The following is a 26,457-nucleotide window of genomic DNA, read 5'->3' on the forward strand; positions in this document are numbered from 1 at the left end:
TTTTAAAAATATTTATTGTTTCCAACAGCAATACTATTTTTAAACAGTAGGAAGTATACTGTCTATACACTGTGCAATAAGCTAGTATTCAAATCTGAACACAGCCCAAAACAAAGGTTTGATTGTTTTTTTAATGCCATGCCAGCTTCTGTGGCTATTTTCATAGTGAGAAGGTTTTCAACCACATATATGTGACCCTGGACCACAAAATCAGTCTTAAGTCGCTGGGGTATATTTGTAGCAATAGCCAAAAATACATTGTATGGGTCAAAATTATAGATTTTTCTTTTATGCCAAACATCATTACGATATTAAGTAAAGATCATGTTCCTTGAAGATATTTGGTAAATTTCCTACTGTAAATATCAAAACTTAATTTTTGATTAGTAATATGCATTGCTAAGAACTTCATTTGGACAACTTTAAAGGTGATTTTCTCAATATTTTGATTTTTTTGCACCCTTACATCACAGATTTTCAAATTGCTGTATCTTGTCCAAATATGGTCCTATCCTAACAAACCATACATCAATGGAAAGCTTATTTATTCAGCTTTCATATGTTGCATAAATCTCAATTTCGAAAAATTGACCCTTATGACTGGTTTTGTGGTCCAGGGTCACATATCAGTTACTGCCTGATGCTTTTGTTGGCATTTCAAATGCACACCCTCCCCAAATAAGCACACAAACCAATATTCATAGCTCAAATACAGCAAATGAATTGCATTTCTGTCATATCTGTAACTAGCTAAATTATTTCATCTTTAACTCATATACTGCTCATTCAGTATCATACACTTCACTGACTAAAGGCAACTACTCATTTGCTTTTGACCCTTGACTATGTTCATTTTAGACTTTAACCAACACCAGCACAGACTGAGTCAAACAATTACTTTATTTATGTTCAGGTAAAAACATGAACCTGATGCAGTAAATTATTGCAGATCTTAGAAACCAGCACATGAACAATGAGGACAGGAGAGCGCACAGCAGCACCTCCTCCTGGCCACAGACTGCAGAGCACACCACGGTTTGTTCCAAGCCAGCAGTGCAAAAATAAACTACAGCAAGAGGAAAAAAAGAAACAATAGAAAATTAAACAAAAAAGCAGACAATCCCACCTCAAACCGGGTGTGAAAACTGCATATAAACTTTATTTTATTTAATGAACTTTTTTTTTTTTTTTTTTTCTGAAATGCTATCTGGCCATGAAACCATAAAATAAGACCAGCCAATTCTTTTAAATGAATTTCTTGTGCTCAGCTACATTACGGGAATAAAGCCCGGCTTCACCAGCCAAGCAACTTCAGCAGGCCCATCATTAAGACCTCAAGTCCCCAGAAGTCCAGCAGAGGCACACTACTATAACCATATAGGAGTCTATTCATCCAACACAATGGATACATCTTTTCAACATGGGAGCTGACACTTTATGAGAAATGTCGGCCAGAAAACAATTTCAACTTGGGTTAAAAAAAACAAAAACAAATAATAATAATAATAATAATAATAATAATAAAAACACCACTTACTGTGTACTGATGTTTGAACATATTAATCTTCCTTAAAAAAAAGAGCTGTGGTCCATATAGGAGTCTATTCATCCAACACAATGGATACATCTTTTCAACATGGAGCTGACACTTTATGTGAAATGTCGGCCAGAAAACAATTTCAACGGGTTAAAAAAACAAAAAACAAACCAAAATAATAATAATAATTATAATAATAATATAATAAAGATACTACACTTCCAACACTACCCGCATTCAACCAACTGGAACTCTCTTACACGTTCAAAATTCTCTCAAATAAAAAGACACAAGAGAAATTAAAGTGGAACCAAAATGTAACAAGACGTTCGGGGTTATAATACAGAACAGAGGGGAAACTGGGCAGGAGAGCACACAGCTATTCTATCAAATGTGTCGAATAAGCAAAATCTGCAAATGTCTGTACAAATGATCTTTGGAGCTATAGGAACCCTCGCTGGCTTAATGGATGCCCCCTCCCTAACAGGAACACACAGTGAAGATGTCATTCACCAGGAGAGAAAAAAAAAAAACATCCCTTTTTTTCTTGATACATCAGACAGCAACGCAAGTTTTAAAACGTCACCCAGATTTTCTCCTCTTTTTTTCGGCTTGAACATCTATCAACTACGGATATATTTTATGATCTGCTCTGAAGTTTCATTTTTTAAAAAAAATGTTTTCTTCTCTTTTTTTTTTATTTTTTTTTTTACTTGTGATGAAAAATAAATGTAGTGAAGTTGAATACTTAATTTTTATTCAACTCAAGTAAAAGATCCACAATTTTATTATATTCAAAATAGAAAAATAAATAAATAAATACAATAAACAAAATGTACTTCAAAATTTCAAAGAGGATTGTTTAAAAAAAAAAAAAAAAAAAGGAAAGAAAAGAAAAAGGGCAGGAAAAAATGAAAGAGGAAGAGGAACTCTAAAGGAAGAAGTCACGATTTGTGTGGTTCTGCAGTGAGTTGATTAAAGGCCATTTTGAGTGAGAGGGTGCAGGAGGGTGAGATCAAGACAGATGGAAAGACTGCTGGCCCTCGCGCGCAGCAATCAACAGTTTCTCGCGCATGATCTCGATGCTGGAGTAATCCGGCAGTTTCAGGTAGTTCACACACGTCATCACTGACGGAAGGAAGTCGTCCGGGTTCTCCGTCGACTCGAACGTCTTCCGAACGATGGTGAGGGGAGGGTTTAAACTCCGGAATCCTGAGAAGAAAACAAAGATGGAGGCCACGTTATCTGAAAATATCTCCCTGACGGCTGATGCTCTGTGGATTGAAATGGTTCCTCACCTCCGACAGGAAGTCTGGGGCTGCCTGTGACAAACTGCAGGAAAAGTCTCTGCTGCTCTGCATCAAAACTGCTCAGCACCTCAAACAGGAACCAAAATATGGTTAACACCCGGTCATGCATGAAAAAAAAATACCGTCATGTACCGTTAAACCGGTATAATTTAGAAAAATACCGTGATATACATTTTTGGTCATACCGCCCAGCACTACTTTCTGTATATAATTAAATCAGAATTTGATTAATTGCATATTTTATTGATACTAAGAAGTTGACAGTTTAGTCACTGGCTTGAGTTACAAACGCATAAATGGCAATTAATGGTTTTGTAGGGCTGGGTATCGCGTTAAATACTTTTTAGGCACCGACCGAATAGCCTCGATACCATCGAGTATCGAAAAACGTCTCGTTGTTCGGTACCAAATTTCGATACCTAAGGGGTTAATCTCATCAGCGTCAGTGAGCCAAGTTTTTTTTTGTAGATAATGTAATATTGTTAAAATTGATTTCATAAAATTGGTATCGAAAAAAGTACTGTTCAGGAACCGGTATCGAAGTCAAGGTATCGGTATCGGTAAATTTTTGAACGATACCCAGCCCTATGGTTTTGTGACAAAGACTGTCTAACTGTACACAGTTCTTACATATCAAAACAATGTCTACTTATGTGTAAAAAGATTAGGTAAAGTTTGAATTCTCCATTCATGACACCTTTGGCACACCATTGTGGCACCTTCAGTGCTTGGTCTTTAAAACTGAATGACTAAACTGTTGAAAGCGCTCACCTCTTCAGGATAGAAGTACTGCAGGTGATGCAGAGGGAAGACAGACTCAAATCCTTCCCTAAACGACTCAAACTGCCGAGAGACGCCCTCATTGAGTGTCCAGTAGACCACCAACTACAGACAGACGGAACAAGAGGCGGTGAAGTAAGAGCGGTTTATTCAGGCTATACAAATGATGACATGTGTCAGGTTATTCAGTCCCCTACTCTGAGGTATTCCTCCAGGTTGTGAATGGTGACTGGCACGTCTTTGCCCCCTTTCTTCAACTCGATGTTTGGGAATCCAGGCAGAGTGAAGTCCAGGCCCAGATCTTCCACCGAGCAGCCGTTCATGTTGAGACTCTCCAAGGCCTGCTGTACGGTCTCCCGTGTCTGACAAATACAAACAGTTACAATACAAAAAAACAGTTCAGGTGTTGGTTGGTTTTGAATGTTTCAGGTCGCCATGTGTTATGTAGTTAGCGGCCAGTACTCACATGTGATCGGTCCTGCTCTATTCTCTTCTTCTGGCGGATGATGTCCTCCAGGTGCTGGATGGATTTGGCGACGCCAGGATCAATGTTGACCAGGTCATGAGAGCTGACAGAGGACTCGTGCCTCAGCATCCACTTATAGAATGGAAAACCAAGAGGCAAGTCCAACTAGAGACAAAAAAAACCACACCTCAATTAACAAGATTCAATGACATGATATTCTCATGATATATTTGTGTCTGGAGGTATTAAATGATTGGGAAAAACAAACAAACTGAGCTTCATTCCAAAAAACTGCCAGAGAGCGTCCTGTGCAAACCAAAACCAGCTAATGCTGCGTGTGTGTTTGTGTGTTGCAGTGATGATATTAGTTATCATATGACTATTTTACCAGCAGAAGAGGAAGGTGTCATGGTGTCATATTTTCACTGCATGATGAACATGGCCAAAAGACTACACAATAATATTATTGCTATATCTATAGAAGTTTGGAAAAACAATGTCACTCAAATTCATCTTTACATTTTATCACACTTTAAATACGAGTGTAGGAAAGCAGAGAGTGAGTTAGTAACCATAACTGCACAAAAGCATACAAAAAGATGGTATGGATCATTTTTGTCTGTTTTATGATGGGTGGCAACCAGCATTAAGGTGCAATACTGCCATCTACTATGTTGGAGTGTCAAGCAGATTGTTACTAGAACTTGTGTAGTTTTCACATATCAAGATTTCATTTTTTTTAGTATGGCTGTCGTTGATTCCAGTATATTGCATCACCCCTAATTGAAATTCTTGAAAGAAAAATATTTTTTTAGTTTTAGTTTTTTTTTTTTTTTTTATGTATTCAAGTCATTTTGTCATGAGTAAACGTACCAATCTGAAGTCCATGATCGCTTTAGCCATCAGTTTTCCAAGAAAACGGAACTTCATTTTGATCTTGGCGATGTGAGCTGGTTTGGTAGTTCGTCCAAACGGTACAGCAAACAACCCTCTGGAACTGAACATATACTTGGTACCCTCCTGCCTTCCTGCTCAGAGACAGACAGAGTGTGTGTGAGAGAGAGAGAGAGAGAGACAGACAGACGAAACAAGCTTAGTGAACATCAGTATAATGCTATTTGCGTTACACTGGAAACAGTGCTCAAAATTGACAAATATTATGACAGTTACCTTTAGGGTTGGAGAGAGTGACTTCCTCTCCTCTCCAAAGACCCAAATCGGCCCTCTGCAACTCCTGAGACACCAGAGCATAGAACTCTTGCGTAGGTCCGAGGCCTGTTCCCACCTGAGACAGAGAGAAGTCAGGCATAAATCAAACAAGACTGACAGAAAAGTGGACTCTGAGCAGAAACAGATAGACTTGTTTAAAATTGCACTGGCTGAAATACACAGACTCCATGGGCTAGTGAAATAACAGTGGTGGCAAACAGTCAGTATGTTTATAGCGAGCTACCAGAACACCACCACATCCTCAGGGCCTCCTGTTTGTTACTGTAACACAGTAACGCAAGAACACAAACGACACGGTTGAAATGCACTGGCCAAGAATTTGTGTAGATTATGTTTCCGGCCTAATCGTCAGTCATGCATACCTCGTTCTCGTATTGAATTTCCAGCATAGCTCTGGAACTCCCGAGGTCTTGCATTACTGACTCTGCTTGCTTCAGGAGCTCATCACGGTTTATCGTTCTCTATACATACAAAACAACGAATAAGAGAATGTTAGAAAGTTGTTTGTGAATACATACCTCTGCTATGGCATATATTAAGCAATTACAGCATGCAAATGCTTAAACAGGAATTTTAGGGCAACCTTCTTCCTGTCAAGGCGTGGAGCGACACGGCTGTCTTGCGAGTCAGACTGGTTAATCTCTGGGTTGGTGTCGAGCAGGCGCTGCATGGCGCGATCGCGGTCAAACGCCGTCACGTAGAAGAGCATCTGCCGCGTGTCAAACGGGAAAAAGAATGGACTAGAAGAGAGAAGATTAGAGGTGTAAAAAAGTACAGATTTAAGACGAATGAGATGAAGAGTTTGCAGTACCTGGTCTTGCCGAGCTCAGTGAGCCAGGTGGGGATGTTCCCTGTCATGATGACCAGCGGATCCTGCAACTGTCTGTTGGCCTTTGCTGTCAGTTTACTGTTAATAAACTCACCAGTGGGAATGATCTCTTTACATGCAGCATTCTGGGGAAAAGAGACAGATGAATGTAAAGTCTACTCTATTTGATTGCTTTATTATTGGGTGAATCTCGCTGAAATATGTCCAGGGGCCTGTTTCATAAAACAAGTTTACCAAATAAGCCAGGGGCAGGTTGCATTAACATCAGTATAATGCTATTTGCGTTACACTGGAAACAGTGCTCAAAATTGACAAATATTATGACAGTTACCTTTAGGGTTGGAGAGAGTGACTTCCTCTCCTCTCCAAAGACCCAAATCGGCCCTCTGCAACTCCTGAGACACCAGAGCATAGAACTCTTGCGTAGGTCCGAGGCCTGTTCCCACCTGAGACAGAGAGAAGTCAGGCATAAATCAAACAAGACTGACAGAAAAGTGGACTCTGAGCAGAAACAGATAGACTTGTTTAAAATTGCACTGGCTGAAATACACAGACTCCATGGGCTAGTGAAATAACAGTGGTGGCAAACAGTCAGTATGTTTATAGCGAGCTACCAGAACACCACCACATCCTCAGGGCCTCCTGTTTGTTACTGTAACACAGTAACGCAAGAACACAAACGACACGGTTGAAATGCACTGGCCAAGAATTTGTGTAGATTATGTTTCCGGCCTAATCGTCAGTCATGCATACCTCGTTCTCGTATTGAATTTCCAGCATAGCTCTGGAACTCCCGAGGTCTTGCATTACTGACTCTGCTTGCTTCAGGAGCTCATCACGGTTTATCGTTCTCTATACATACAAAACAACGAATAAGAGAATGTTAGAAAGTTGTTTGTGAATACATACCTCTGCTATGGCATATATTAAGCAATTACAGCATGCAAATGCTTAAACAGGAATTTTAGGGCAACCTTCTTCCTGTCAAGGCGTGGAGCGACACGGCTGTCTTGCGAGTCAGACTGGTTAATCTCTGGGTTGGTGTCGAGCAGGCGCTGCATGGCGCGATCGCGGTCAAGGGCCTGTTTCATAAAACAAGTTTACCAAATAAGCCAGGGGCAGGTTGCATTAGTTTGTTTAGATTAGTCTTAAAAAGTTAGTCATCTAATTGTTTTTCTTCAAGACTGGTCATAACTTTTATAATTCATGAATTATAAATTATGAAAAGGAAGATTGGTCTTATTTGTATTGGAAAAGTAAGACTGATTACCCCCTTGGCCACTGCTAGTTGGTCAAACTAGTTCTTAAGACACAGTCTTAACATGGTGGCTAAGTTTATGCAACTGGCCCTTGGTTCAAAATAAGTCAGACTAACTGAAATAAGCCTGGCTTATTTGGTATAAGCCTGTTTTATGGAACAGGCCCCAGGTCACATTTCACACCAAAATCAAAGAGGAAAAAAGAAAATGAAGTCTATTTTAGAACCATCCATGTTTTTAATTATCATAATTAAGCATACATTCTTGATAGAGGTTCTGTTATTGTACCTGTGCTTTTTGTATGAATGCAAGTGTTCTTGAATATGGTACTCACATCGTACAGGTAGAACCAGTATCTACTGATGGAGTGCAGGACCCTCAGCAGCAGAATCACCTCCATTGAAGGATCATCAAAAGTGATGCCCTCTGGAGGATCACTAATGAGGTATGACTCTAATGGGTTTGTCACACTGGGACACACACCCTCTGAAAACACAAAAAACAAATATAGTCTGAATAAAGATGGATTCCAAGGCAGTCCCTTATTAAACTCCTATACAGCTTTTATAGGTTATCAGTACACAAATGCACATGATATTCCCCTACCATGCCACAGTTCGTCCTGTTTCTTGGCATTTCGAGGGGAGGTTTTAGTGGGAGCCGTCTGTGCGCGACCCCTCTTCCCTCCGACAGCGTCTTTACAGCCCTCTTCATCCTCTCTGACTGGCTTATACCTGTAACAAATATATATTAACACGCACTATGAATACAAAATAGTTCAAATAATAGGGTTGCAGACTTGTATCACATTCATGGAAAAGGCAAACATTAGTGATTGTGCAGAGTGAGAAAATGGCGTGCAAGTTGTGTACCATATAGTGTGTGTTTTGGTCCAGATGCCAGCCCGTCCCAGAGGATTTGCTTCATCATCTGTGCTCTCTCGCTCCTCCTCAGCCTGCAAGCTGAACTGCCTGACAGCCTGATAAACAGTCATGTTGTACGGCAGCAGGTGCTCTCCTATGTAGAACTGCAGCCTGTGACGTACACTCCCAGAATTCAAGAACTGGGCAGCCTTTGGGAAACGGTAGTCCACAGTATTAAAAAAAAGTGCATACTACTACACACAGTATGCCATTTTGATCACAGTTACTAAGTAAATATTATCATGAAAACAATCATCCATACCAAAGATTCATCAATCTCATCATCAGAACCATCATCATCACTGTCTTCATCCTCCTCCCTGATCCTTCCATACCCTGTTGAGACCGCAAAAGTCAACCATCTCATCTGAGAACTCAGAAACCAGAGAACTGAGAACATCATTTTCAGATTCTTGTGTGTTTACCTCTAACCACAAGGTATCTCTCAATAGCCTGTACCAGGGCCAAGGGGTCAATTTTGACTGGCCCACCCTTCCACTGCTTTACATTGGTGCAGTCTGGGTGTCTTTGCAGCTGGCACTTCAGCTGATGTGTGTTGAAGAACTTAAGGGCTTGTGAACCCCTGCAAACAAAAGAATAACAATCAGCATGAGATAAAAATATATAAAAACATGTAGATTGTTACCATATTAAATCTTTTGTTTGCATCCATAAAAAATACATCAAGTTTGTATTACAATTTTAAACTTATGTTTTAAATTGCTTTAAAGCAGCATTTTTTCCATCAAAGTCAGACTCATTAATTTGTTATATGTGACCCTGGACTACAAAACCAGTCATAAGTAGCAGGGGTGTATTTGTAGCAATAGCGAACGTATGGGTCAAAATTATCGATTTTTCTTTTATGCCAAAAATCATTAGGATATAAAGTAAAGATCATGTTCCATGAAGATATTTTGTAAATTTCCTACCATAAATATCAAAACTTAATTTTTGATTAGTAATCTATAGGTGTGACCCCAAATAGTCGACGATTCGATGCTTCGATAGCAGGAGCCTGATTCGACTACCAATCTCACAGTCGAATATTCGCAAAGGTGTTATGATCATGCCATTTTGGCTATATATGGGGCTGCTCAAATGTCTGATTTCACATTAGGGCTGTCAAAAAAAAAATTAGAATTTCGAATATTCGTCGCATAAAAAAAAAAAAAAAATACACATTCGAATGCAAAAACGTAGCATTCGAATTTAAGGTCTGCATCAGCCGTCAGGCAGCCTTATCAGTGGCGCACGAGATGCGATGACGATGTATGTGTCATTGATTGATTTTAATGCTTTTGTTAGCCTATCCAGTTGAACCCACTAGATGCGGCGCTGCTACGTTGTTCATTCATATATTGCGGAAAACGAGAGCATCAGTGTGGAGAAGATGTTGTTTACGTCAAAACTGAAACCAAGCCGTTCACACAGAAAGCATATTTATCACATTTTCTAGAGGGACATCTATCAGCGTTGCACTCGCATCTCGCAGAGAGCGGCATGTTTAGAAAGCCATGTAAAATTAATGCAAGTTCAACTTTTAAAAAACGTCAAAGACGTTATGGCGGTTTTTCCCCATCTCACTGTATCTCATGTTTTTAAATGAAGAAAGTAGCCTACTCTTTGTGATTGGTTTTCGGTCCTTTGTATTAAACTATACATGCATGGTGCTGTTTTTTTTTCTAATTGTTTAAGCAACTTTATTAATTATATATGGTTTATAAACATTATTTGAAACATTATACACTTTTCAAAGATAGTCGTGTTATTTTATTACGCTTTGAAGAAATGTGCATACTATTTTGCTCGATGTGCCCTCTTGTGGCCTCAGGATAGATGCCAAAATCTTTTTTCCCCCAACTGAAATTATGCCTTTTAAATTCGAATATAATTCGAATTTTGATAATATTTAAGTAGAAAATTCGAATTTAGTTTTTCAGTCATTTTGACAGCCCTATTTCACATAGAACTACCGGTTTTCTCCCAATAAGTTAATATACAGCCTATTAAGATATTGCTGTTAATGAATCTGAAAAGAAAGAAGCTTTAAATAAATATTTTAACGTGCATGAATAAATCCAACCAACCCTATAGATTTAAGTTTGACTTTCCATAACCCGTGACCGACAGAGAAGCATCTTGGCGGCAGGAATTTAAATCTTTAACAAGACACAAACTGACACATGCAGAGTGAGAGACTGGATTTTTTCGATCACGTAGGGTACAAGTGATTTCAAAACATTTCAGCCGGTTTATATATAACATGTATATATTATTTATCTCATATAAGATGCATTTGGTTGAGTTACGCTGCAGTAAAGCACTTCATTGTAGAACTACGGTGATTATCTCTTCAGCACGCAGCGCAAGCAGGACAAACAACAATGCAGAATATTAATAACTATGACTGGGACTGTCATATACATAATGAGAACACTATTATAATAAAAAGCTGTGAATTTTTAGAGTTTAGTTGCCGCATTTCTGCACGTTGTTACGCGAAGAACGCGTCCACAAAAGGAGTTCATTCAGAGCCGTGCAGAAACGTTCACTTCTGCATTCGGGGGATTTTGTGCAGGTAGCCTGTAAGTCGTAATATTAGCGTAATGTTGTATAAATAACGTAGCTTATTATATATGAGATAAATGATCAGTTAAATCCCATTTATTTAAAACCTGCTATCAGATGCTTCACTCCACTGGTGATCTTCAGCGCGCGCAGCTCAAAACAGAAATGCAGAACATTAATAACTACTGTCATATACAGAACGTTATAATGAGAGCACTGTTGTAAAAAATGTTGTGAATTCGTAGGGTTTCGCTGACGTTTAATGTTAACTATACTTTAATCAAAACATAAAACATTATTTACCCCGTTTGTATCTGCGAGGCGTCCGTTAACGTCAGTAATTATGACTGTCGAATGTTTGACTTGACTCTTGGTAATGTATTTTGCCCCGCCCCCAAACATATGATTCGACTATCAGTCAACTATCGGCAAGATTCGAAAATTCCGATTCGACTATGAAAATCCTTTGTCGGGGACACCCCTAGTAATTTACATTGCTAAGAACTTAATTTGGACAACTTTAAAGGCAATTTTCTCAATATTTTTATTTTTTGCACCCTCAGATTCCAGATTTTCAAATACACAAGTCAATATTTGAAGTGGATCAAAACCTTTCATCATCAAAGTTGTCCTAAAACCAAAATGCATTCTTGTCTTAGGACAACTGATGAACTTTTTTTTATCCACTTCAAATGTTGACTACTGTAGTTGTATCTCAGCCAAATATTGTCCTATCATAAACCATACATCAATGGAAAGCTTATTTATTCAGCTTTCAGATGATGTATAAATCTCAATTTCAAAACATTGACCCTTTTAAACTGGTTTTGTGGTCCAAGGTTACATATAATCATAGCTTTTGGTTTGAATCCATTATAATAAAAAAAAAAGTAGAATATGAAAGAAAGATAAATGGATGTATTTACAACAAGAACATTAAAGAAGAGAGTACAGAGGGAATTACCTGCTTCCATTGCCGTTCCCACTGGGAAAATCATGCACTTTAACAGGAAACTGTTCCATCTGACTAAGGCAGTTGTTCATCTTGTGCACCAATGCCAGCAGTGGGCCATTCTCTGTTGGGTCCAAACGTCCCAGAGGTTCCTGCCCTGGTATCTGAATCACATATAACAAACAACGAGTCACACTGATCACACCAGTAACTACTACAAACAAACAGCCCAATTAACGTGTCAAATACATTCAGTGCTAAGGGAAAAGTGTAACACTGTTACAAAACCAAGTGAGTTGCCTTGCTGTCTCTATATAACATACATACATATTCCTATAAATTTCAGTGTCAGAGATGCTTTGGGGTAGGCTGTGCCAATAGCTCAGCTAAAAGTAATTGATAGTATTTGGAGAAAAAGCAGGAAAATCAGCATTGTGAGGGACAGGAAGCTGTATGTGTTTTTTCAAGTGTCACTAACCGGGCAGCCAAAGAACACATGCAGGAACCTCTTGATTCTCTCGTCTCTACTGATAGTGTCCCGTTCACTGTTTGATGTCAAATACAACAACAGCTGCTTCACAAGCCCACTGTGCTGGATCTCAAAGGAGGACACGTCTGATTCAGATACAATACTGCTTATCTCCTCTAGACACTCTACACCACTGTCAACCTGAAACATGCATAAAAACACAGTTTGAGAGAAAGAATACATTCCACTGGACAACAAAAACTCAAATCTGGTTTTCTTTCTAAACCGTACACATTAAAAAGTGATAAACAGCATCATAAAGTGCTTCATAACATGCTTATTGCTTCTGTGGTAAAACATTTAAATTAGGCAGCATGATAGAATCAGCATAATAACTGCTTTATAACGGCTACAAATGCTAACTTTGTGTCTGGGGTTACCTGCAGGTTCAGTTGTTCTGTGGCAGTACAGAGTCTTTGCAGGACGTTCAGTGCAGGGTTGCTTCCATTCAAGCTCTCAGAATTAAAGTAACACTCCACAAACTTGCTGGCTTGTTCTTTTATCCAAGCCTTTATCTTATCCCTATTCCAAAATAAATAATGTCCAAAAAATTAACTATGGATATCAAAAGAACTTGTATTTTGCAACCTCGAATTATAACTAAGAGTCTGAAGAATGACAGTGACAACCTAATTACATTATAAAAAAAATCAGAACACAAATAAAGACGTAGCTTTACCTGTTGTTTGAAACAGAGTCCTTGGGCGGCACTCGTGCCAGACCACTGACCCCTGCAGTGCGCGAGGGCTCTGAGTTGGAGCTGTTTGTCTGAGTCCCCAGCTTACCCCAGGTCTTGGGATTCAAACTGGCCAGGAAAGAGGACTTGGGGGACTGTGTGGTTGTAGGACTCTTAGCTGTGGAGGAGATACGCAGAGTAAGGTAATAAAGCATTTACAACAGTCACAAGTGTAATAAAGCATGCGCAATGGTCTAATAAAACATGACACCAAAAAAAGCAGTTGAACCTACAAAGCATTGAAAACTGAATGAATGTCTTTGTATTAAATAAGACATCAAGTACTTTTGGCACCACTGTAATTCTCAACACAAGGACTACGTACCCTGATTATCCACTTTGTCATCGTCTCTGGGTGGGGAGTACTTGGGACGCCTTGGTCCTCTTTTAGGAAGGCGCTTTCTTTTCAGAACATCACTCAACCTACTAGAGAACAGAGGGTTCAAACTTTAAATGGCAAGACATTAGTTGCCAAGTCTGCAAACTCTAGATCAGTAACGGTGCGTGTGAGAGTGGCTCTATACCCCTGCGGACTGAGGTCCAGCGAGTCGTCCATGCTGTGTTGGAAACTGGGCGAGCCTAAGTCGGATGTGACGTTAGAAGCTGCTGTAGTGGTTGCTGTGGTGATGGTGGTGGTGCAAAGACTAGCTGTCCCGCTGGTGCACGCTTTCGGAGGGCTGGTGAGGAACACCTCGGATTCAGCGAGGTTCTTTACCTGGTGCATAACACCTAAACAGAACAAGAGCGATAAAACAGCAGTGTTGGGTGTAATGCATTACTGTAATCAAATATATGTTTTTGCAGGGGATGATGTAATGTTGGAGACAACTTTTTGTTTTTCAGTAATCTTGCCACAGCTAGTGAGATTTGATTCTTTGAAGTAACTTCTGCAGAGGTTTGGTGTGAAGCTAACATAAAAACCAGATCCAGTACCTTCCCGCCTGAAATAAACACTGAACACATCTGGAAGCTTCTGCATGAGGATCTCAGCCATCTGCAGAGAGCCCACTACAATCTTCAGGTCCTGACTGGACAGCATGGAAGCAATGTGGCTACAGACAAAAAGTTCAGGATTAGTAAAACCAAACAAATACTCTAACAAGCTTTGCATAAGCCATGTATCTTCACTTTCATGTAAAACTGAAATGGAAGACAATTATATCGTGAAATGGAAATAGGTGCACAAACGAACACCAGGACAGTGGTGTGATGATAATTAACATCTTCCTGCATTCACACAGAGCTCTGCATTCACAGACTGACCTAGACACAGCATGGTTGCGCAGTACGTCTTTAAGCAGCTCTGCATCTGCGAAGTAGATGATCCGGAGGATGGCTCTAAGGCACTTGTGTCTGACGGCAGGCCCAGCTGAGGAGCTGTACACCTCATACAGAACCCCAAACAGAGTCTTTATGAAGCACTTGGCCAGCTCAGGGTCCTCTTTCATCAGCTGAGCGCGTGCGTCTTCTCGCCGCACCTCCAAGTGCCCTCCTGTGAAGACAGACACGGTTTTACACAATTTATTATTTTAAAACATTTTATTCTTGCTAAATATCTTTATAATTTGATAATGTGCCCCATTTATGGAAATAAAATTAGATTCCCTGTTTATTGATTCCATTGTAAGTGTGTTTGTTTTCACACTGGTCATAATTATTTGACAGTAGAGGCTGCCCAATATATCATATTTGCTGATTAAATGGCGCAGATAGTTGCTTTGTGGACTTTTTTTCTTCCATTACACCAGAATTATTTGATTACTATGAATGGTTTTACTTATCTACACTTCCAAGTCTTTCACAAACTTTGGCCTTGGAGTACTGCATGTTTGCCGACAATATAAGAGAATAACATCAGTTTCAATGTTAAGATTTACAAGTTACAAAGTCAAGGATAGGTACATAATTTTTGCCTTAAGACTCATACACACCGGGACGATTATCACGCGTGCTTATCGCCGGCGTTTTTCGACACGTCTTTTGTGTTCATACCCAAGCGATTTTTGCTGCCGATGAGCCGTGTGAACATGCAAATTCACTCCCTGACATTAGATGGCGCTTAATGAAAAACAGAAATGCCCCCGGTACACATCGAATCCTATTTGATCTGCAATTCCTCTCCATAACAACTCCCTCTTATCGAGATTTTTGTAGTCGCTGTCGCGTTTGTCATAAAGCCCTTTGTGTTCAGACACCAATGAGACCAGCAGCTCTACATTCATCTTGCCTCGATGCATCTTCTTGGTCTACTTACTTCCTCTTCGTCGTTAGGTATCAATGTAGTGTGCTCGGAAAGACTGTTTTGTGCTTGAGCGCCACCAAGTCGTGTTTTACTGTAACTTCAGCAGCTCCAGGCACGTGAACAAAAGCGCCAATCTCATTGGTCGGCCAGTTTTTAACGCGGTGCGGCAAACCAAAAAAAACGAGCCAGAGGTGTTTTAAAAAAAAAATTACACTTTTACGCCTCGCGTTTTGCGCGTCGGTGTGCACAATCACATTGGCGCCCTTTGTTTAGTCACGAGGCGTTAAACGTCGGCGATAATCGCGCGCGATATTCGTCCCGGTGTGAACAAGCCTTAAGAGTTCATAAATTAGGATTGATTCAGTTTATATCGAGGTCTATGTTTTCTAGTGGATTAATATTTTGGCAAGCCTTTGCCCCAGTTGGCTCTACAGACGAGCCACAGCTGATCCATACCCATATTTATGCCCTTGGTTTATCTAATATCTAACTGAGGGCCAAGATGTTGGTAGCACAACCTGTACACCACTGATGCACCGCCGCCGGCCACCATGGTCCAGATGCGTCCTCTGGGATTCAGCAGGGTGAGTTTCAGACTGGCGCCACTCTTAGCATCAAGATCTGCTATGTATGCTTCCTGTACACAAAACAGCAACAAAGCAAATCTGAGCCAGAGAACACCTGCTCTCTGGTATTTGTGTGCAATGGCATGATGTTTGTCCACTTGTACCTCAGGATAAGCTTCTCTGCCAAATGGAGGAGGAAACTCCACATCACCCCACTTGGGCTTGCAGATATAGTCTGCAGTAGCATCAATTTTGGCTGCCATATCCAAGATGTACACTCCTTCCTTAGTGACCACTGCATATATGGACACAGAAAATAACGCATGATTGGCATTCTGTTATTACCATCCTGTTTAAGTTTTAGTACCAGTTTAGAGTTTTCTCCTTTCTCCTCACTTTTTTCTTTTTATTCAGTACCAGTTTATAAGATTTAGTGTGAGATTTACTAAACAGGTTAAATTAGCGTGAGCGCAATCCCAAAAATGCCCTGATGGGAGTGGAAAGTTCTGCAGAACTTCTACTGACAGAAGTTCTACTGACAATGCACATATTAAAAGACACAGATAATTTCTGTAATGGCCAAAAGAGCAGCGCAAATTAATGTAGGGTCACAAACAAGCTGAGCCGATGATAATCAGGAGCATGTGATCTACTAACAACACAGACACAAAATGGGTTAAGACATGCTTCTTGGACGTTAAATTATGGCGCAAAAACAGTAAATTGACTACCACAAACCTTAGTAAATCACCTTGCGTGATTTATATAAATACCCAGTTATAAAGTTATATTCTATTGGATTTTATCCTATCTGTTTTATCACCTACAAATGGAAAACCATTAAGTCTGAACACCTATAGAAGAAACAACACAAGTCTGCTCAATTTGCCTCATGATATGAAGTATCATTCATGTCCATAGCACAAATAGTGCACATCTGAACAATAGTCTGGTCCACATTACAGCTTATTGTGGCAAAGAACAATCAAGTTACTAAGCAAGCACAGTTTGTCTTTTTTACATTTCATTTTGAGGGTTTCTATGAAAACCATTATGGCAAAAAAAAACAAAGAAAAAAACAATAATATTTACAAGTAATTGTGCAATATGCATCATATGGTCAGTCACACAAGACACAACAAATATCAATTAGAACTTTAAAGGGTTAGTTCACCATAAAATGAAAATTCTGTCATTAATTACTCACCTTCATGTCGTTCCAAACCCATAAGACCTTCGTTCATCTTCGGAACACAAATTAAGATATTTTTGTTCCCACTTCCCAGGTCCAGAAACGTAGTAAGAACAACGGTAAAACAGTCCATTTGACATCAGTGGCTCAACTTCACTTTTGCGAAGCTACGAGAATACTTTTTGAGCACAATGAAAACAAAAATAACAATTTATTAACAATTCTTCTCCCCCGAGTTACGTTTTCCGCCATTTTGGAGAGTACCCAAGAGCGTAATCGACGTAATCAGCGTTGTTTACGTTCGGGGGAGAAAGCATGCGCATGAACTTTGTGTTCAGACACCAATGAGACCAGCAGCTCTACATTCATCTTGCCTCGATGCATGTTCTTGGACAACTTTCTTCCTCTTCGTCGTTAGGTATCAATGTGTGCTCGGCAAGACCGTTTTGTGCTTGAGCGCCACCAAGTCGTGTTTTACCGTAACTTCAGCAACTCCAGGCACGTGAACAAAAGCGCCAATCTCATTGGTCGGGCCGGTGTTTTTAACGCGGCGTCAAACCAAAAAAACGAGCCCGAGGCGTTTTTTAATAAAATGACGCTTTTACACCTTGCGTATTGCGCGTCGGTTTGCACACTCACATTGGCGCCCTTTGTTTAGTCATGTTAAACGTCAGCGATAAGCACGCGCGATATTCGTCCCGGTGTGAACAAGCCTTTAATTTGCCATTTTGTATAAAAAGAGATAACTTTTGAATTGTGCAGATCATATTTAGAGTTGAAGGCGATCCAAACAAACATGCACTCCAAAGACGACATGCTGTGAAGTAGATCTCGTTAATCAATTTCATAATGTTAATGTCCACCAAGATAATGTGACAAATGTTAATAGCTTATCTTGCTTCTGATCATCTAATCTCTTGCTTCAAAAGACAATTTCTTGTCTTTCTGCATTTCTTGTAGATTATATATTTCATATTAAAAAAATAATAATATAGCATCAGTGTCAGTAGTGCCATGTGTTTTTATGCATTTTAATTTATCTTAATTACAAGTGCTGAAATAATAAAGTGCGGCATTATTTTACATTTGTCATTCACATTTATTTCTAAAACTATTGTTAATTACTTTGTGACATTTTCCAACTTTAGTTATTGATATCTGAAGAAAAATCCCTCAATTTTTCACTGAATATTAAAGGGTTAGTTCACCCAAAAATGAAAATTCTGTCATTAATTACTCACCCTCATGTTGTTCTAAACCCCTAAGACCTTCGTTCATCTTCGGAACACAAATTAAGATATTTTAGATTTTCTACGTTGTTTACGCTTTGATTTGAACGAAAACAACGTATCCGCGTGACGCAGCTGACACAGAATAGCATACGCTGTTTACGTTCAGTGGATACTCCCCAAAATGGCACCAGGGTGATGTGGAGGAGACAAATTGTTGAATAGTCATTATTTTTGTTTTCTTTGCGTACAAAAAATATTCTCGTAGCTTCGTAAAATTACGGTTGAACCACTGACGTCACATGGATTATTTTAACGATCTCTCATATTCGGAACACAAATTAAGATATTTTAGATTTTCTACGTTGTTTACGCTTTGATTTGAACGAAAACAACGTATCCGCGTGACGCAGCTGACACAGAATAGCATACGCTGTTTACGTTCAGTGGATACTCCCCAAAATGGCACCAGGGTGATGTGGAGGAGACAAATTGTTGAATAGTCATTATTTTTGTTTTCTTTGCGTACAAAAAATATTCTCGTAGCTTCGTAAAATTACGGTTGAACCACTGACGTCACATGGATTATTTTAACGATCTCCTTGCTACGTTTCTGGACCTTGATCGTGGTAATTACATTGCTGTCTATGACAGGGTCAGAGAGCTCTCAGAATTCATCAAAAATATCTTAATTTGTGTTCCGAAGATGAACGAAGGTCTTACGGGTTTAAAATGACATGAGGGTGAGTAATTAATGACAGAATTTTCATTTTTGGGTGAACTAACCCTTTAAATACAGTATAAGTGTGGCATGTGCACCTGTGTTGGGGTTGGCCAGAGGGTTGGGTTTTCTCTGAATGGCACGGGCAGTGCCAGTGTCTTCATTTATCTGCTGCATAGAGTTGAAGTCGATGGTGTAGACACGGCCGAGTGTCGACAGACTTATCTCGTCTTCTCCATTCTGGTGTGCAGTCTAAGAAAAAGTGAGCAATTAAGACCAAATGGTGATTCTGAATTATTAACTGGTCTTCTCAATGCCACGTTAAACTACATCTGCACTGCGCTGAACATACTTCAATGATGCGGCTGTCAATGCGGTTGTACGGGTGCCACAGGCCTCTGTCATCTCTCCACTGCCAGATGGCGCCCTCTGTGGTCTGAGCACTGCCTTTCTTTAGCATGGCGTCAACCGCAAAGATGCCCTCTCTGGGCAGACATGGCATCAGCTCACTACAGCATAGAGATAAAACACAGTGATCAAACACACTCATTACAGCAATGATGACAATTTTCATTTTGGAGTGAACTAATCCTTTAAGCTTCATAATAATTTCTCCGTTTACTCCGAGCATGTTAATCAGATGTCACTGACAGAACCACACAGATCGAGGAGAGGTTTCATATACCAGATGAGTGAGGTGAGTTCATAAAGCTCCTGGGGGCTTCTGGGAATGAGGTCAATCTGCTCTTGACAGCTCCCATTAGATGCGCCACAGAGCAGGAAACGCAGGGTCTCTGCTATATCTACAAACACACAAATCGCAGTCACTCAATATACATTTACTTGAAGTTCATAAAACAGGCCACATATCGATCTTCATCTTGAATAAGTACAAAACAAAATGCTCTTAAGAACCACATTCATTGTTGGCATTTATTTCCTAATAAAAACAGGACTGCCTATTCGTGCATGTGAGTGACTTACTCTGTTTCATGAGCTGCACAGCCAGGCATGGGCAGTTGGAGCACATGAGAGAGAACATGCGCACTACCATGATGAACATGCCGGAGCTGAGCACAGGTGGAGTGAGCACCAGCAGCTGCTGGATGTTGGTCAGCAGGTCCCGTGACGCCACTTGCTGTAACAGGTTCTGTGACACAGTGACACACAGGGCAGCGGTTAATGAGGTCACACTAAATGCACAAAAATGTTTTGCATACCAGAGTAGTGACAGCCAATGCACAAACAAGTTGTTTTGACTGATCAGTTTGAAGTGATTCACAAGACATTTGCAATTTTTAAATGAAATTGTTGAATTAATTTAATTTGTGTTCTATTCTCACCAAATTTAAAACACAGCTTAATCAAAAAAAAAAAAAATCATAAATATGAAATCTGAGATACATATTCTGTAGTGTTTAACTACGGAATTCTGAAATACTCTTTATGGAGGAAATATGAATTTATATAATTACATAAAGAAAAAACCTACATGCTGCCCATTTGTATGAAATATTAAAATTGAATCAGTTGAACTCACAAATTAAATTATTGCGGCTACCTAATAAATAATAAAGAGATGTAACAACAAACATTATCTGCTAAAATGCACTTTAAATGACTGGCCAGAAATGAGAATGAAAAGCAGAAAAAAAGGCTAATTTCACAGCAGGCAAGATGACTAAACACGACTAAAAAAAAAAAAGCAGAGAAAAAACTGGTGTTAACTTTTGTTTTGTTAACACCCCCCACAATTCATTTTTGGAATATAAAAAAAGTGGATGTTCAAAATCTGTGGTTTTAACGAAAGCCCTGGAGCTGTGCAGTGTCCACTGGATGACGCAAAGCATTTTGCTGACAAACAAAAGCAGATATCTGTGTACAGGTAAAACAGAGAAAGAGTACACACTGTTGATTTAATACATATATGACTGACAGTGTAACAATACAAAGCTGTTTTAAAGTAAAAAAGCAAAAATCCAGCAAACTTGCACTCCTGAAACAGTAAGTGATAACTCATTAAGTGATTTATTTACTTATTTTCCCCTTGAAATGAACCATTTAAACAAACAAATTTGCTAAAATTGATCAGACACAGGTTTAAGGTTAATAAGATTTGCCGTGTTTGTGTGTGCGAGTAATCATTTCTCACCTCCTCATGCTGAAAGTTGTCCACCAGCCTGGCAAAACAGAGACAAGTGCTTTCAACCGATTTTTTATCCTGAAAAAAAAAGTCATAATAAAAATGCTGATACACCTGAGGTAGACAGATTTTATTGTTTACACCCAAAGTCCAGCATCTGAAAGTCAAACAGGTGTGATTCACACCAGTAACACTACGGCAAACATATCGCTTACGTCCTTGTGGGGTGTTTATGTTTGTGTTACACATCTAGACACAACAGCCGTGCATCTGCTCTTGTGAATGTGAATGAGACGCCTGCTGTGTTTCAGCTCATCACCTGGTGTGTGAGTCTCTGAGTGAGCAGGGGCAGAGAGTCAGCGACGAAGTGAAACTCGTCCGTCGTGATGCTCTGGCAGCAGTTAGCAGCGATGGCTAATGCGTTCCTCTGAGCATTGATGCTGAAGAACTCCAAGTACAGCAAACAGTCAGCCAGACCTCCCTATAGACATTTTCAATAAAACAGCACAGCCTTAGTGGAATGTCATTTTCTGTAATAAATCAAATGGGGTCAACAGAACAGATTCCACATTCAAAGCACACCTGTGTCCACACATCTACTCTATTTTAATGCTTTGAACTTTTTTTTGTGATTATTAAATTTAATTCAGTTTGACTGGTGTCTTATCATATTGGTTGATCTAGTAATTAAGTAACACGACACTCAGAAAGCATCAGTACTCACAGCCTGTAAGATGGCTTTGCTGTGCCTCCGTGACAACATCTCCAGGGCAGTCAAAGCTTGCTCTGCCACATCGATAAACTGTATTACCTGAAGCTGTGGACACAAGGGAAACATGGATTTGAGACAACATACACAAAGACACCTCTTTTTCATGACTGAACTTCCTCATATACGAAATGTCAGACTCCCATCAAGATGGCAGACACTGAATATGTGAATGTAAGTGGTTATATACCTGACAGTGGTTGTGATGTTGTAACTTGTTTTTGCAACTTAGTTGTTAAAAAGTGAGCGGGGCAAAATTCGATGTCTATATTTATACTATTATTTCAAAAGAAAAACCTGCTTTCCTTGATATAGCACCTTTAATTATGTCATCCACATAATTGGCAGCCAGGTTTCAAAGGAATGGTGAGGTGCAATTTACCTTTTCCAGGAAGACAGGGATGGCGTCTACCACCACAGCCGAGGAGCGTGGCAGAGCCTCCATCATGTAGGTGAGGGCGCGAGATGCATGATTCATCTGAGGAAAGGACACATGGGGTGAACAGTTATTACGTTATTCTCTAATTTTAAGTGTCAAAATTGAATGACTGAATAGATGGTTGAAATCATTGCCAGGTGACAGATTCTCTGCAGTTGGCCTTGATCGGCTCGCACAATGTTCTGACTCTGCACGGACACATTCACCCACTCACAGAAACTCTCACAGAAATACTCACAATATCAAAATTATGCTCCATCTGTAATAGTGTGATCTACAAAAAGAAGACAAGAAGAAAGTAGGATGTGAGGGTAAGAAGAGAAAGGCAAGAACAACCCAGGGTTTCTACAAGTTTTTTAAATGTAAGGGTTTTTAAGCTTTAAGACCTGCACAAATTAAATTAATACCATTTGGGTAGGGTAGGGCACTGTCTACTATAACATCCTAAAGAGTAAAATTACTGAAAAGAAAAAAGAAAAAAAAAAGTCAACGATTTAAACAACTTTACAGCTCAAAGAACACAAGTTTTCACCAAACTTTTAAAGGGGTCATATGATGCGATTTCATTTTGTCCTTTCTCTTTAGAGTGTTACAAGCTCTTGGTGCATAAAGAAGATCTGTAAAGTTGCAAAGACTATAATCTCTCTATAATCAATAATCTCATATTTCAGCCTTTAAACCTTTTTTTTTTTTTCTTCCAAAGGAATGAGTCAATTATAAATGATTATATTCATATTCATTTTAAATATATAGTTAACACTGTGTACATTTTCACAAACAAAAAGGGCAGACGGCTGAATGAAAATGCTACTGTGGCACTTCTAACCACTGTATACAAAGCATTATTAGAAGGGAAGCCAAGAATTAGCAGGTATGATATAAACACCATAAGGTAAACACTGCCATAATTCTTCAAAAGCAGATCATAAGTGATCGTTTGGCATAAATGCACAGTGTTCATTGATTGCAAACTGCTCTGAAAACTGCAAGCCTGTTGAACGCACAACTCTGCATAATATTTTTTTACTATTTATGGCCTTAAATTTGAATAAATAAAAGGCTTAGGACTTTAAATACCCTGCAACTACTTTCTAAAATTATTATTTTGTGGATAATTTGAATAATATTTTCCTTCCTGTCTAATACTGCAGTTCTTGGCCAGAATAAACTACTGTGTAAACCAGACGAGGTCCAGGTGAATTTCTTTATGCAGGGAGAGTACTCACCAGGGCAGGTACGACGCTCTTGACAGGGAATCCTCCCAGCGTCTCCTCATTACCCATCACTAGCAGCTGGCACATCTCTATAGCAGCCTGGAGCTGCTGTGATTCATCTCCTGTAGCCTGAAGCCCCTGCAGCAGCTGTTGTGCCTTTGAGCCTGCAAGTGCAGAGAGAGACAGAAGACGGACATGTTGAGCAGAGGAAATACTCAATCATCCCACAAAAATGACATAAACATAAGTCAATGTCACTCACTAGCTCCACTCCCGATGGTCCTATGAAACAGCTGAGACATACGGGGCCCAAATGGGCCAAACAGGTGAGGAGGAAGGCCCCTGGCCTCCAGTAGAGCTGTAGAGAGAGAAAAAAAGGAAACATAAAACCTTACAACTAGTTGTTTCTGTTTCATTTTCATTCACTTTGATGTCAATGATAAAAAAATGAGTAGAAAAATTTTGCATTTTGACAATAATTCCACAAAAAAATCTACATGTTTACAGTGCACTACCAGTATTTTATGAAGAAAAAAATTTGAAAAATTTTTTTTTTTTAATACTCAATCACAGTCATTTATGTTGAGAATTGACCCATTCAAACAGATGTGAGCTAAATCTGAACAATGAATGAACACTGATAAACTCAAGTCCTTTTCTTGTGGCACCCAAACACATCCTATGCACAAGATTATTTTTAAATAAATTTAAGTGATTAAAGATACTAAATTACTTTTAACAACAAAAAAGTTAAATATAAAATGTTTGAATATTCAGTTAAATACTCCCTTCAACTAAAACATTATTTTTATCTACTAAAATTAGAAGCCATTTGAATCAAAGTAACGTTGGTTAAAATGAATTGACATGACATTGACTAAACTGAAAGAATATTTTCATTAAAAGAAAAAAAACCTAAAAACAATAACAATATCACTGAAGACACAATTATATTATCTTCACAAATAACTAAAAACTCTAAAAAACACTGCAATGAAATGAATGAAATAACAGGTAGAGCACACATGTTTGCACTTTATTTTACAGTACGTGAACTTACATGTACTTACAGTGTACTAATGGCGCTTTTCCACTGCATGGTACGGCACGGTACGGCTCCGTACGGGTCACTTTTTGGGGGTTTTCCACTGGGTACAGTACCTGGTACCTGGTACTTTTTTTTAGTACCACCTCGGTTGGGGTTCCAAGCGAACCGTACCGTTACCAAAACGTGACGTGTAAACTCTGCTGATCACGGATTGGCCGGAGAGAATCGTCACTACCTGCGTCACTCCGTACTGAGCCGTACCGAGCCGAGTCGTACCACGCAGTGGAAAAGCGCCATTAGTGTACCTACCTAAGAAAGTACTGGTGATATAAGGTAACTACATGGGGTAGGGGTAGGTTCAGGGTTAGTACCTAGTTGTTACCTAGTAATTGTAATTACTAAAAGAAGTACATAGTATGTACATGAGTAACAGTACTACCGCACACATACCTTGCAGTCTTCCCATTTCAGAGTCATCTGATTCACTCTCTCCAGAGGTGGTCATGCCAACAGCTCCAGCCACTGAGCTAGACGCTTCACAGCAGAAAGAGAAAATGAGCATAGGAGGCCACAACATACAATAAAACATTTCATGCCGACATTAAGACAGTCATTGTGCTCTTAACTCATACGGTCATAGTATCGCATACAATCATGGACGGACTTACCATTGGGCTTGAATGGGCTGCAGCCCAGGGGCCCCGCCTTAACCCGTTTACATTTGTTCAGTTATGTGCCAGTCAAAAATTATCAGTGGTGGACGAAGTACAGAAATCAAGTACTTGAGTAAAAGTACAGATACATATAATAAAATATTACTCCAGTAAAAGCAAAAGTACTCCTTTTTCAATTTTACTCGAGTGAAAGTACAAAAGTACTCGATTTTTTATGTACTTAAGTAAAAAAGTACTGATAGATAGATTTATTTTGCAATTTTATATAGGCTACTTAATTTAATTTTATATTAGCACAGCTACGTAATGTAATTTTATATTAGCACATATTTTTTATAATCCTGCTGCTCAAAATACCTGGGATTTTCCCAAAATAACCACTATATGGAGTCAAGATATATTTTTGTTGTTGATACGGACTACGTTGACGAGAGTCCGTACAGTGAGAGTACAGTGATGTAGTAATGTTCACTGTGAAGCTTACACTGCGATGTACCTGAGAGAAAACAGATTTGACCATCTGATTTTCACCAGTAAGAAAAAAGTGTTTTAAAGCTTGTTGTTTTGCAGAACATCACAGTTATATATGACATGAGAATAAGGCCTGAAGTTAGGAAGAACATGTTAAGGAAAATATAATTAGATTTTCATAATGATTTTTTTCTTCTCAAACCTTGTCTGTGGTGTAAAAACACCCCTGGCCAAATGCCCCCAGAGGGCATCACTTCCCACTTTGATAATTACTGTAATTACCATGTTCTGAACATCACATCCTTTATTTTCCCCCAGATGTAATCTATCTAGGTGGTTGAATAAAAATATTTGGACTTTATATCTAAAAATTACCTCAAATTAGCACCAGCAAGCTTGTTAGCTAGACAGTTAGCATCAGCTAACAATATTTACTTATTTTCAGTATGGTTAATAAACATTCATATCTGTCTACTCGGCTAGTTAATCCAAACAATATAAAAATGTATACTGTTGATAAACAATATAAAAACAGACGTCACATAGGGCTAAATGCGTAGCATTTGAATAAAACTGTTAACCTTACGGCAGCGGGGAATATGAACGCGCATGAATTATTTTATTTAG

At 39.2% G+C, this 26,457-nt stretch overlaps 2 protein-coding genes across 2 annotated transcripts in view; both read right to left on the reverse strand.

Moving 5' to 3' along the window:
• Window positions 1-2,401: 2,401 nt before the first annotated feature.
• Window positions 2,402-26,457, reverse strand: part of LOC107714433 (E3 ubiquitin-protein ligase TRIP12-like) — a 59,179-nt gene continuing 35,123 nt past the window's right edge. The window contains exons 8-42 of the mRNA XM_016520265.1: window positions 25,136-25,219; window positions 23,900-23,995; window positions 23,650-23,801; window positions 22,662-22,697; window positions 22,367-22,462; window positions 21,940-22,032; window positions 21,535-21,696; window positions 21,225-21,293; window positions 20,057-20,222; window positions 19,758-19,875; window positions 19,425-19,581; window positions 19,171-19,324; window positions 14,386-14,614; window positions 14,056-14,174; window positions 13,647-13,851; window positions 13,448-13,548; window positions 13,066-13,240; window positions 12,767-12,908; window positions 12,336-12,527; window positions 11,870-12,021; window positions 8,760-8,917; window positions 8,597-8,670; window positions 8,284-8,483; window positions 8,018-8,145; window positions 7,746-7,897; window positions 6,135-6,277; window positions 5,907-6,063; window positions 5,686-5,784; window positions 5,264-5,378; window positions 4,967-5,121; window positions 4,094-4,258; window positions 3,825-3,989; window positions 3,619-3,732; window positions 2,836-2,929; window positions 2,402-2,749 (exon numbers count right to left, since the gene is read on the reverse strand). Coding sequence (XP_016375751.1) covers window positions 2,553-2,749; window positions 2,836-2,929; window positions 3,619-3,732; window positions 3,825-3,989; window positions 4,094-4,258; window positions 4,967-5,121; window positions 5,264-5,378; window positions 5,686-5,784; window positions 5,907-6,063; window positions 6,135-6,277; window positions 7,746-7,897; window positions 8,018-8,145; window positions 8,284-8,483; window positions 8,597-8,670; window positions 8,760-8,917; window positions 11,870-12,021; window positions 12,336-12,527; window positions 12,767-12,908; window positions 13,066-13,240; window positions 13,448-13,548; window positions 13,647-13,851; window positions 14,056-14,174; window positions 14,386-14,614; window positions 19,171-19,324; window positions 19,425-19,581; window positions 19,758-19,875; window positions 20,057-20,222; window positions 21,225-21,293; window positions 21,535-21,696; window positions 21,940-22,032; window positions 22,367-22,462; window positions 22,662-22,697; window positions 23,650-23,801; window positions 23,900-23,995; window positions 25,136-25,219 — 4,814 coding nt within the window. The 3' untranslated portion in view covers window positions 2,402-2,552. The remainder of the gene's footprint in view (window positions 2,750-2,835; window positions 2,930-3,618; window positions 3,733-3,824; window positions 3,990-4,093; window positions 4,259-4,966; window positions 5,122-5,263; window positions 5,379-5,685; window positions 5,785-5,906; window positions 6,064-6,134; window positions 6,278-7,745; window positions 7,898-8,017; window positions 8,146-8,283; window positions 8,484-8,596; window positions 8,671-8,759; window positions 8,918-11,869; window positions 12,022-12,335; window positions 12,528-12,766; window positions 12,909-13,065; window positions 13,241-13,447; window positions 13,549-13,646; window positions 13,852-14,055; window positions 14,175-14,385; window positions 14,615-19,170; window positions 19,325-19,424; window positions 19,582-19,757; window positions 19,876-20,056; window positions 20,223-21,224; window positions 21,294-21,534; window positions 21,697-21,939; window positions 22,033-22,366; window positions 22,463-22,661; window positions 22,698-23,649; window positions 23,802-23,899; window positions 23,996-25,135; window positions 25,220-26,457) is intronic.
• Window positions 15,765-16,220, reverse strand: LOC107714447 (ATP-citrate synthase-like). The gene is made up of 2 exons (XM_016520280.1): window positions 16,095-16,220; window positions 15,765-16,001 (listed from the first exon to the last, which is right to left on the reverse strand). Exons 1-2 carry the CDS (start codon window positions 16,191-16,193, stop codon window positions 15,840-15,842), a joined length of 261 nt encoding a protein of 86 aa, XP_016375766.1. The 5' UTR covers window positions 16,194-16,220; the 3' UTR covers window positions 15,765-15,839.

This window comes from Sinocyclocheilus rhinocerous, unplaced genomic scaffold (assembly GCF_001515625.1).
Source record: "Sinocyclocheilus rhinocerous isolate Xijiao unplaced genomic scaffold, SAMN03320098_v1.1 scaffold88, whole genome shotgun sequence".
Classification (NCBI taxonomy): domain Eukaryota; kingdom Metazoa; phylum Chordata; class Actinopteri; order Cypriniformes; family Cyprinidae; genus Sinocyclocheilus; species Sinocyclocheilus rhinocerous.